This window comes from Oncorhynchus mykiss, chromosome 11 (genome assembly GCF_013265735.2).
Source record: "Oncorhynchus mykiss isolate Arlee chromosome 11, USDA_OmykA_1.1, whole genome shotgun sequence".
NCBI classification, from domain to species: Eukaryota; Metazoa; Chordata; class Actinopteri; order Salmoniformes; family Salmonidae; genus Oncorhynchus; species Oncorhynchus mykiss.
In genome coordinates this window covers 19,495,913-19,508,139 of record NC_048575.1, presented here as the reverse complement: position 1 = coordinate 19,508,139, position 12,227 = coordinate 19,495,913, and the positions used below count along the sequence as shown (strand labels likewise).

Here is a 12,227-nt window from a genome sequence, read left to right as displayed (position 1 = left end):
CAGGTTTAATACTTGTGTATTGATTTTAAGAAAGGCATTGATGTTTATGGTTAGGTACATTATTGCAACGATTGTGCTTTTTTCACGAATGCGCTTTTGTTAAATCATCAAGTTGAAGTAGGCTGTGATTCGATGGTAAATGAACAGGCATCGGATTGCTTATACGAAACGCAGAACAAGCTAGTTAACCTAGCTAGATGAAGTAAGCTCTAACATCTAATTAGGTTCACCTGGAAACACTGACCAACACTTTTTTTCCTACCCTGTCAATTTCCCCCTGGTTTATCCATTCGTTGTCATGTCAAAGAATATATTCAAGGTGCTGGCCACTATATTGCAACTACAGATTTAGAATAATCATTATATTTCCATGATTCCAACAGTTCAATTAACTAGGCCTATATTTTGTTGCACATATACTGCGTGGCAGTGTGGAAATGATAATACAGTAAGCGTGCAGTAAATTTAGAAATGGATCAAAATGCTGAAAATAATTTTTGTTTGGAGTAGGATTAAACAGTATGAACGGAGAATGCCCCATTGAAATCACTTATTTGTGTTGCCACCCGTGTGTCATGAACTACTCAAAGCATATTTGAACTTGTATTTAAAAACATAAAATACCATCAACTACCGCCATACCATCAAAAAGTGATTAGATTTGTCTATAGCACCGAGCCATAGATCTATCCTGTTTGATTAGCCATCAGTCTGACAAACATACACTGAGTGTACAAAACATTAAGGGCACCTTCCTAATATTGAGTTTCGCACCCACCCTTTTGCCCTCAGAACAGCCTCAATTCATCAGGACATGGACTCTACAAGATGTCGAAAGCATTCCACAGGGATGCTGGCCTATGCTTTCCACAGTTGTGTCAAGATGGCTGGATGTCCTTTGGATGGTGGACCATTCTTGATACACATAGGAAATTGTTGAGTGTGAAAAACCCAGCAGCATTGCAGTTCTTGACAAACTGGTGTGGCTGGCACCTACTACCATACCACATTCAAAGGCAATATTGTCTTGCCCATTCAGCCTCTGAATGGCACACAAACAATCTAGTTAGGTCTCAATTGTCTCAAGGCTTAAACATCCTCCCCATAATCTACACTGATTGAAGTGGATTTAACAAGTGACATCAATAAGGGATCATAGACTGACCAGGTGAAAGCTATGTCATGGAAAGTGCAGGTGTCCTTAATCTTTTGTACACTGTGTATATGCACACAAACGAACAAAAACAATCTGGCAACTAAGAGCTTTATAAAATACTTTTGATTGATGACTGATTAAATACAAGTGCTATATAGCTTTATGATGATACTGTATCTGTGTGTGTGTAATGTGATTTGATTGATTGGTTGATTGAAAGTGCTGTATAGCATCATGATTTAGTTTATTAGAATTCTCATTAAATGTTTCTCATGCAGCTGCTACTCTTCCTTGGGTACCACATGATTTTACTGTGTGTGTGTGTGTAAAATGGGAGGCGTGTTGTAACTATGACAATTTATTATGGAAACCCCTGAGGTGATTGTTAGAATAGTATGTGTATGGCTGAGGAAAAGAAAGTGAGGGAGGGAGAGTGTGTGTCAGTGAAAAAGAGAGATTATCCTGACCACAATTTATTCCGTATATACCGGGGTATTTGGAAATAGCCACAGGAGGGGTTTTCAATACCGTTGAAACATTTTCTTTTAAGTTTTTCAAAACATTTTAATATTTGTATCTATTTTTTAGGTAAATATCTGCAGTCAACTTGTGCAATGCGTTAGGAGATGAAGCAGATCGCGTTCTTCATTTCACCAGTCACATTATTTTACATTATGAAGCTCAAGTAGTTCACCAGAACAGTTGAGCCAGTTTGTTTATAAACGCGGGAGCAGGTAAGTTCAGCTGTGTATTAAACGGGGGTCGCGTTTTATATTGAAAGTCCGTTTTTTTTCTTTCTTCAATCAAGTGATCAGGGAGATGGAACTATACAGGAATTACATTAGTGCAACACATTCGGCAGTAAATAGCTTCATTTTCATCAGATGACAGAAGTCCAACACGACTTGGCGACAATGAAAAAGCCAAGTATCTTTTTCAAAAACTATGCATGGCCACCATATTTTAATGTTTAGGCCTATCATAGAAATAATGTAGTCAGCTACATTTCCTAATGTTTTGCTTCAAGTTGATCTTGCATTTTACCAGAGAAAAATAGGCTGTAGTGCTGTCTGCCTGATGGTGATGATAGAATGCCATTTCTTAAATTCTCATCCGAGTTTAGAAGTGCAACTGAAGCACAAAATTATTCTGATGCCGAGCAGAAATTACAATAAGAATTTTAGATATGCGTTTTCAAAACGCAGCAAGATATTTATGCGTTTTATTTTTTTCCCTGCATGAAAAATGCAGAATTCTGTGTTAGCAAGTTAAACTTAGGGGTTGTGTTATCTAAGTAAGCGGCTGAATTGATAAGGTGACGGGGCATCATATTGTGTTAGCTTTCTGCTGTGTTTGAGAAATCAAAGCCCCTTGGATTAGTTATTTGTACAGCTGCTATTTTGATTTCCTTGCATTTTTTCTCCTCTCAGTTCTTAGGCCTGTCTGCTCCTCCCCCCTATTCTCAGAGCAGAGCAGACAGGCCTGTTGCCCTAGCGACTTCAGAACTCCACACAGACACAGCTGTAGATAAGCAGCTAGAGAGCCAGTGCCGTTCTTTCTTCAGACAAGCATGCCTCAAAACTGTTCATTTGCACAACGTCTCTCGTTCACATCTGCTTGTAAACGTCGAAACTCACCAAAAATGACATTCGATAGCTCCTATGTATAACTTTATGGGCAGGATTGCAGGTCTTTGCAATTTGTTTATTTTCGTTTGGCTTGTTAGCATATTTAATTAGCAGCCTACATGGAAATTCACCATTACTTGTGCTTATTTTGTTAGCATTCTGGTACTAGACGCCCAATGGGCTTTCTTGCGTTTTCTGGCGCCCCCTTGTGTACTAAGCCGGTAATAACATAATTCCAGGGGTGAGAGGACAGCATGACGATATGAAAATCTGGATATCGCCCAACCCTACCACAATGGAATAATATTTGTTCTTCTGATCCCCTCTGTTACTGTTCCTCTAGTTCAGTGAAAGCAAGGGAAGTGATGTGGAGAGTCAGGGCTCAGCAGCAGGCAGGGAGGAAGAGTTAAGATGATGGGAGGGATAGAGATGTGGAGAGGAAAGGAAGAGGAACATTGAGAGGGAGAGCACACCAGAGGGGAGTCTATAGTTCCAAGCATGTGCAAAGCTGTCAAGGCAAAGGGTGGCTATTTTGAAGAATCTCAAACACAAAATATATTTTGATTTGTTTAACGCTTTTTTTGGTTACTACATGATTCCATATGTGTTATTTCATAGTTTTGTCTTCACTATTATTCTACAATGTATAAAAAAGTTAAAATAAAGAAAAACCTTTGGACACACCTGCTCATTCAAACTTTTGACTGGTACTGTACGTTTTCACCTTTCCACAGAGGGGTCATATTAGTGTGTTGCCCAAACTGTTCGGACGCTACAGAGAGAAGTTGGCAGATTGGCTGTGCCGAGTCCCAAGACGCTTGTGGGGGTCGTAGAGCAAAACAGATACCACCATCGTGTTCGTGAGAGTCTCTTTCCATAGAGGGGTCATACTAGTTTGCAGGCCAAACCGTTCGGACGCTACAGATGATTGTACGAGAAGACCGATTTTCTGGATGTCTCATGGTCTGACAAACACCGCTCTCGCTCTGCCACTTTTCACCGCAGATGCGGAAGTGCAACATCGGTGGATGCGGTGCATTGAGTAGCATCCAACACGAAAAAACAGAGGCATCTTGCTTAAACTGAGATTGTTATGGGGATTTTTTTGATTTCCGCAGGGGAGCAGACATCAACTCTTGGGGGTTAAAGAGGTTGTGCTCTTTAAATTTAAGTTCACTTGTAATTGTCGTCATTTATTCATTGTTTTTGAGCTGTGTCGGTTTAAAAATGTGTGAGAAATTGTACGTTATCTTGAAAATTCTCAGTAACCTACAGCAGCATTATAGAATTCTATTGGGGTCTAAAGGGTTACGAAGGCGACACTCCATCTTAACTCCTCAAATTTTACTGGATTGGTTGAACACTGCAGAAGACAACCTCCAACAGTTTTTTTTCCTTTCATTCTCATAAAGGATCTAGTAGAGGAACTAGGTTCAGCTGTTTATTTTATGCCTGGCTACATAAATTAATCTATCGGCAATCAAAGCTGTATCCCGCAATGGAATGTTGTATCTGGCAATTTCTTGGCTTACAATGTCTCGCAACTTCAGTAAAGCAGGGCCCTTCAACATGCAACAGACTGAAGACTGAACACACACCCACGTTATTTGAGGGTGTGAATGCTAAGCATCACGTCTTGAGGAAACCTGGCACCATCCCTACGGTGTAGCATGGTGGTGGCAGCATCATGCTGTGGGAATGTTTTTCAGCGGCAGGGACTGGGAGACTAGTCAGGATGGAGGAAAAGATTAACAGAATAAAAGAGAGAGATCCTTGATGAAAACCTGCTCCAGAATCCTCAGGACCTCAGGCTGGGGTGAAGGTTCACCTTCCAACAGGACAACGACCCTAAGCACACAACCAAGAAAAAGCAGAAGTAGCTTCGAGTCTCTGAATGTCCATGAGTGGCCCAGCCAGAGCCCGGACTTGAACCCAATCAAACATCTCTGGAGAGACATGAAAATAACTGTTCAGCAACGCCCCCCCCATCCAACCTGACAGCGCGTGAGAGGATCTGCAGAGAATAATGGGGGAAACTCCAAATACAGGTGTGCCAAGCTTGTAGCATCATACCAAGAAGACTCTATGCTGTAATCGCTTTCAAAGGTGCTTCAACAAAGTACTGCGTAAAGGGTCTGAATACTTATGTAAATGTGATATTTCCTTTGTTTTGTTGCTCTGTCATTATGGGGTATTGAGTGTAGATTGATGAGAAAAGAAAAAAAACAACATTTAACCAGTTTTAGATTAAGGCTGTAACATAACAAAATATGGAAAAAGTCAAGGGGCCTAAATACTTTCCGAAGCAGGTTTTCATCAAGGATCCTTCTCAAGGATCTCTGTAATTTGCTCCGTTCATCTTTCTCTCGATCTAGGAAGAGTCTTGGTGGTTCCAAACTTCATCCATTTAAAAACGATGGAAGCCACTGTGTTCTTGGGGACCTTCAATGCTGCAGAAATGTTTTGGTACCCTTCCCCAGATCTGTGCCTCGACACAATCCTGTCTCGGAGCTCTACGGGCAATTCCTCCAACCTCACGGCTTGGTTTTTGCTCTGACATGCACTGTCAACTGTGGGATTTTATATAGACAGATGTGTGCCTTTCCAAATCATGTCCAATCAATTGAACTTACCACAGGTGGACTCCAATCTAGTTGTAATAACATCTTAACGATGATCAATGGAAACAGGATGCACCTGACCTCAATTTCGAGTCTCATAGCAAAGGGTCTGAATACTTATAAATAAGGAATGTTATTATTTTTTTTAAGTTTCTTAAAAACCTGTTTTCGATTAGTCATGATGGGGTATTGTGTTTTGATTCCTGAGAAAAAAAAATCAAATCAGTTTTAGAATAAGGCTGCAAAGTAACTAAATGTTGTAAAAGTCAAGGGGTCTGAATACTTTCCAAAGGCACTGTACCATTTTTTTTATGTCTAAGTCTCTACCTTCATCAAATGTAAAAAACACAATTTAAAATTGTGCTACACAAGACCGAATCGAGCCGGTCGGTCACATATGAATACGGCCCCAGGCGAGCCAGAGCGAGGGGGCAGGCAAAAAAAAAAAAAAAATGGTGCGCACCTGTCTCAATCATCTGAATCTCTCAATGTCTTGCCTCGCTAATTCACAAAAGTTGCCTAAAGTTCACATTTTTCTCAGGTTTTAGTTAAAATTGCACAACTTCACCCAGGCCTTTATAGCCTATCATCAAGTTAGGCTATAATGTCGAAAATAATGTTTTGTGATAACTGAACTGTGATTTGAACTTTGTACACAAAAAAAAGTTTAAAAACGTGCACACCCCTAATAACAACCGTCCCCTAGCCTTAGCGCCATGCCTCTTCTTTCATTCTACCCCCTTAGCCCTCACCTACAAACCTGGCCATTCCTTCCATGCTGACTTCCCTACAGGCGTCTGTCAGATTTTAAACACAGTCAGAGACTCAATTAATTACAACAAAGTGTTTTAGGTGTCCTCCGCAGTCCTGAAATATGGCCCTACCCTCACTATGCACACACACGGCAGGGTTTCCATTAGGAAAATGCAGCACCGGACATTTAACCAGCAGCATTTTATTGGGTGCATGATTGGGATGTCCACCCACAGTGCTCAGAATGACAGAAATCACCTTTATATTATGGTTCTTTGTCTTAACAGAACATGCACCTGCATGCGTCCTTCTTACCAAATTCCAAAGCACATCTTCAGAAGAAGCCAAGAAGACAAGCAACAAACAGCAAAATCACTAGCCTATGTCAATCTAAAATCCCCCATAGTAGAAAAGTTTAAGGTATACATGTTAAGCCAACTTGCATCTGTTATTTGTTCTGTTATTTAATGTTTCAACTAATTCATCTGGTTGTTATTAACATTATTTTATTTTATTATAAACCAATTCACGTTTTATTATTAAGTTATTGACAATGTGTAAGTTCCCACTCGTGGCCAGTCTCAAAGCTGAAAAAAACCGTTGGCTTTGAGGCTACCCTCAGATAAACACTTGAAATATATATTTTTAGTAGGCTTTCAGATAAGTGATCATACTTTATCTACAATTGAGACTAATGTGCTGATATATGCACGATAGCCTATTTCATGAGCATTCATTCCCATTTCTTACCAATTGAATATATGGGTTTTTCATGCTAGCAGTTGTGCCTGCATGTCAGTCTCACTGTAGCAACATAACTTGATGAACGAACTACAAGGTATACTTCAAGTATTCACAGATTACATTTTTCAATGCATTTTGTCTTATTTTGCAGTTAAATTAACCTTGCATTGTTATACAGTGCATTCGGAAAAGGTTTAGACCCCTTCCCTTACTCATTTTGTTACGTTCCAGCCTTATTCTAAAATTGATTCCATTTTTTTCTCTCATCAATATACACACACACAATACCCCATAATGACAAAGCGAAAACTGGTTTAGAAATGTTCGCAAATGTATTAAAAATTAAAAACAGAAATACCTTATTTAACTAAGAATTCAGACCAGAGATGTTTGAGGAGCAGGTGTCCACATTCTTTTGGTAATGTAGTGTAGATTCCATTTTTTGTAAATTTGACATTCATCTCAGGTGGGTTTAAAGGGTACAGTAGCCCAAAAAGCACTCCCTCTATACATAATGTTAATGACAATGAAGCATTATTGTTCAATATGCTCAATACTAACTTAGCACAATATTGTAGTATATAAAGTATATTCATACCCCAAACCATTGGTTTCCAATATGTCATGAGTAGACTTTGCTATTCCGTCTTTCTCACCATAAATCACTTTTGTTCCAATTAAGGCCAGTATGATCCTATTACGCCTGGTTGGCATTGAAACACATGTGGATAGGTGTGTTGATATGCCTAATAATCAATGAACATGAGCAAAAATATATATACATTTCTTCAGATTTAAACAGATTAAAACACACAAAAACTAGTCATGCATATTGTGGATCTAGCTATGGTGCCTTTACCAAGATTAAAATAAATTATAAACATTTGTACCCTCTCAAAGACGTTTGGAGTGAACAAGTAGTCGTTGATGCAGAGAGAGAATAATTAGATCAGGGTTGAGGGATATCAGGGACAGAAGACCTACAAAGTGGTGGACAAAAATGCAAACAAATGGAGGGACAAGAAGATGACTATTGGGTGACCACTCATGCACTTTTTGGGTGGGGGCTTATTGATGTCTTTCATTCATTCATTCATCCAGGTGATTCTGTTTTTTGGTCCACCACCGGTATCTTTTTATTACATAGAGAGATTTAAAACGGTCTTCAGATAGGCTTTAGGGAGACAAGTAGATTAACAAGAATAGCAGTACAGCAAATGTAAATTACATTTCAGATAATTCATTGAAAGGTGTGTGTGTGTGTGTTACAGTCATCTTTACATTGCTTCTTATCCAGAGGAACAGTGTGGGTGCAGTGTTGAGTTCTAACTAGGGATGCAGGATATATCGGTGAACATATCGGAATCGGCCGATATTAGCTAAAAATGTCAACGTTGGTTGGTATTGGCCCGATGTCTAGTTTAACGCTGATGTGATAAACCGATGTCAAAGCTGACGTGCATACCAATATAACAACATAGGTGAATTACGTAATGACACCACATAAAATTTTGCGCTACACGTGCAACATAGCATTCCCATCCTAGCCCACAATGTCTGCTGTGTGGGTATTAGCGGGAACTGGATATTGTCGGGAACTGGAACACGAGGTCGTACACGTCGATGAGAATACAGACCATGGAAGAATTGGGACATTTTCAGCTTCCAGCGACATGGGGTCGTGCATTATCATGCTGAACCATGATGAATGGAACGACAATGGGTGTCTTGGTGCATTTAAATTGCCATCGATAAAATGCAACTGTGTTCGTTGTCTGTAGCTTATGCTTAGCCATACCATACAGTCACCATGGGGCATTCTGCTTACAACGTTAACATCAACAAACCGCTCACCCACACGATGCCATACAAGTGGTCTGCCGTTGTGAGGCCATTCCTGCAGTCTGCATGCCAACTGCACACTCCCTCAAAACTTGACATCTGTGGCATCGTGTTGTGACACAAAACTGCACATTTTAGAGTGGCCTTTTATTGTCCCCAGTTCCTTGAAATGCTACACCTGTCAGCAGGATGGATCATCTTGGCAAAGGATAAATGCTCACTAACAGGGATGTAATAAGATAAAGCTTTTTGTGCATATGATACATTTCTGGGATCTTTTATTTCAGCTCATGAAACATGGGACCAACACTTTACACGTTGCATTTATATTTTTGTTCAATGTAAAATGTTAAAGTTTCAAACAATTAAGTATATGTTTTCTAAATGCATACTGCCTCCAGCTCATTGCAAAATGGTTTGTGACGCGCTGAAGCTTGCCGACCTTTGCCCATATGCACTTGAATGGCGAATGGGAAGAGCACTTCAATTAGCCTACCAGTTGAGAAATAAAAATAGAATAACTTTTTAAATCGTGGCCATAAAACTGTTAACACAGGATTGCATTTAGAATTGTTAGGCAACGATTGGGCTTATAAAAGCATGTTTCACTCCAGCAGCAACGAATGAGTGGATGTTTGAGAAGTTGTAGCAGCAGCTCTTGTGCCGTCTGAACGATTTTCGCTCATAGGCTCTGTATCTGCATGTATGTGATAAACATAACTAACGAAAAATATACAATTTATATACAATTTAATTCTACTAAATTAATCAAATGATCCTACAGACTGATAAGCATGATCGGGTCAAATGTATTTCCATCAATGAATAGGCTAAAAAGCATTATTTTGCAATGGGATTTTTTCCATCTTCTCCCGGTAAATTGTCCAACGGCAGTTTCATTTATCGGATTTTATTTTATTAAAAAAATTGGCCAGCTACTACCGGCTAATGGAAACCCTGACACACACGGGTCAGAGTTCAAACTAAGTAGCGTTCCACAACCACCAACAGCTTCCATAGACTAAAGTGGTTAACATCACTCGATTAGTGCAAACGCGCACTCACACAACACCATGCGCCTGTTATCTCCTCACTACTACACCTTGTTACCCCCTTAAAACTAACCTATCCAAAATAACCATTGTGTCAAATGTGATTGTACATTACATCTGTGTATGCCCTCCTCTACCCCTGGCTCCCACACAAAGGAACCAAAAATAACACATTGGGGACATCTGTGCCGGACCCTGAGCCGTATAACCCTAAACCCTCCACTTAATGCTCCCCATCCCCTAATAACCCCACATACCAGGGATGGGGGGACCGGGGCACAACAAATGTTCCCCTACAAAGAACAGAGTTCAAACAGTTGAGTTGTCTCTCTGCCTCACAAACACACGCTTGTACACTTATGCGGGTGCAACTTGGCAGAAGGCTGGAGATAAAGGAGGGAGATTTCCCTTTCAACCTGGTAAATCAGACAAGAACATCCACAGCCAGGGGGCTGTCATCCCCTCCTAAGCCCAGGCATCTTAACCCCTCCCTGGACTGAGAACTCAGGCCTGACCTGCTATTCCCAGAGGGGTTTTTGCCTCAGCTTAGACAAGAGTGAGAGAAAGAGGAGATCCCACACACAAACAAAGAGGGGACCACAAAGGGAGCCGCAAAAAGGCCTTTATAAGCAAAGCATTCTGGGTGAGTGGTGGTGTCGTGTAATGTTTATTTATAAACAGCCCTAAAACCAGATCATAAAAGGAAAGCATATTCAATTGATGATAGTTGTGTGTATATGGTGATACAGGACAGCTATGCGGTTTTAGACAAGTATAAATACACTAGAAAACACACTACAAACATCCAGCTGCCCCTTTTGGCTCCAAATCACTAGAAACTAACTTGGAGCTACTTGGCTTTCACCTGTCAGAAGTTTAATCTGAGTCAAGGTCTTTCCTTTTCAAAGTGACTTCTTAGAACTGCTTATTTGAGGGTTTATACCGTTGAGTAGGGATTGAATTAACCATAGAATTAGAACTTCCTCTAATATTATAGAAGGGGAGAATCCTGCGTACATCACTGATAACTTACTGAGTCGCAGTTCAGCTCTGAAGCAGAACTATACAGGACAGGACAGCCCTGGGCTTAATGATGGTCCTATCTATTCTACTGTCACAGAATGAGGTGTGAAATTAAACTGGGCTAAGACCAAACCCAAGGCTCAGGGCTACACAGATACAGATATGGCACACCCGTTTATGTTGGTATCAGTCACTCACTCTCACAGAGCTGAACCAAACACACAAGCACAAGCCCTGACCTCTATTAGGGAACACAATGGCGCTGTAAGGGGATCCCAATAAACATCTCCCTGAGGATAACTGGAACACCAGAGGTATGTGTGGATATTGTTAGAGCTCATTCAATTAATGCAGGCGTGGTGTGTGTGGTGACCAGCTACAGGTAAACCCCTGACTAAAATCAGAACTTTGTCACCTTCAGCATCCCCTGCTGCCCCTAAGGCTACGAGGAAAAAGTACACACTGTTGCTACCTCACAGTCCAACCACAGACGATGAAACGAGATGGAGCAAATGTATTCAGAATCAGACATTACATTTGTCAATGCAAAAAATGAAAAGGGATTATCAATAGAAGAAGAAAAAAGTAATGTGTGTGAGAGGCTGGTCTTGGACTGCCCTCTAGTGGGATTTGCTCCAGCATTCATACTTGACCAGTCGTTCGCTACAGTATACCCAGCAGGACGTAACTCACCTCTCTACCCTTGTGTGTAACGAGCGCGGCCAGTGGCTTGGCGTAGAAGCGGCTGAAGCTAAAGCCCAGACAGCCGTACATACTGTTAGCCGTCAGCTTCAGAGCCTTCTGACGGATGTCATACTGCAAACAGAGACAGAGAGATACTACTGTGTTATTCAAGAAAAGCCACCACCTACGCATTTCAGCTTCAAGCAAGTGTGGTCTGGGTTATGAGTAACAAATCAGAGGTTTTTGAAACTGAAAATCACAACAGAGAGAAACCTGACAGCAGAAGTCGTTATGCATGTACCTGCAGGTAAAGGTCAGGGTTGATGTCTTGTGCTTTCATCAGCTGTTTCACTTGTTTACGTCGTTCCACCAGCTTGCGAATCTCTTTGGGCAGAATTCCCATCTCCAGGTCGGCGTCCGGAACCTCTGGAATCTCATCAGGGTCATGCTCCTTTTGGCACAGAAACAAGAAATGGTACTGTTCAAACACACACACACACACAGTGAGTCTCTCTCCGACTAAGACACACATACACACACACCTCAGTCTTCTTGCGTGTGCTGTGGGCCTCTCTCTGTACGGTGGTGAAGCAGATGTTGAACTCTTGAATGATGGAGGGGTACAGACTGTTGAAGTCCAGCAGCAACACAAACTTATCATAGAAACCTACGGGGAGTGAATAGGAGTTACTCCTCACAGACAGCCACTCAGAATTCTTTGCTC

At 40.9% G+C, this 12,227-nt stretch overlaps 1 protein-coding gene across 1 annotated transcript in view; it reads right to left on the bottom strand.

The window, feature by feature from the left end:
• pola1 (polymerase (DNA directed), alpha 1) overlaps window positions 1-12,227 on the bottom strand; it is a 94,445-nt gene that overhangs the window by 53,247 nt on the left and 28,971 nt on the right. The window contains exons 24-26 of the mRNA XM_021620436.2: window positions 12,046-12,170; window positions 11,805-11,954; window positions 11,513-11,635 (exon numbers count right to left, since the gene is read on the bottom strand). Of these exons, the coding sequence (XP_021476111.2) occupies window positions 11,513-11,635; window positions 11,805-11,954; window positions 12,046-12,170 (398 nt within the window). The remainder of the gene's footprint in view (window positions 1-11,512; window positions 11,636-11,804; window positions 11,955-12,045; window positions 12,171-12,227) is intronic.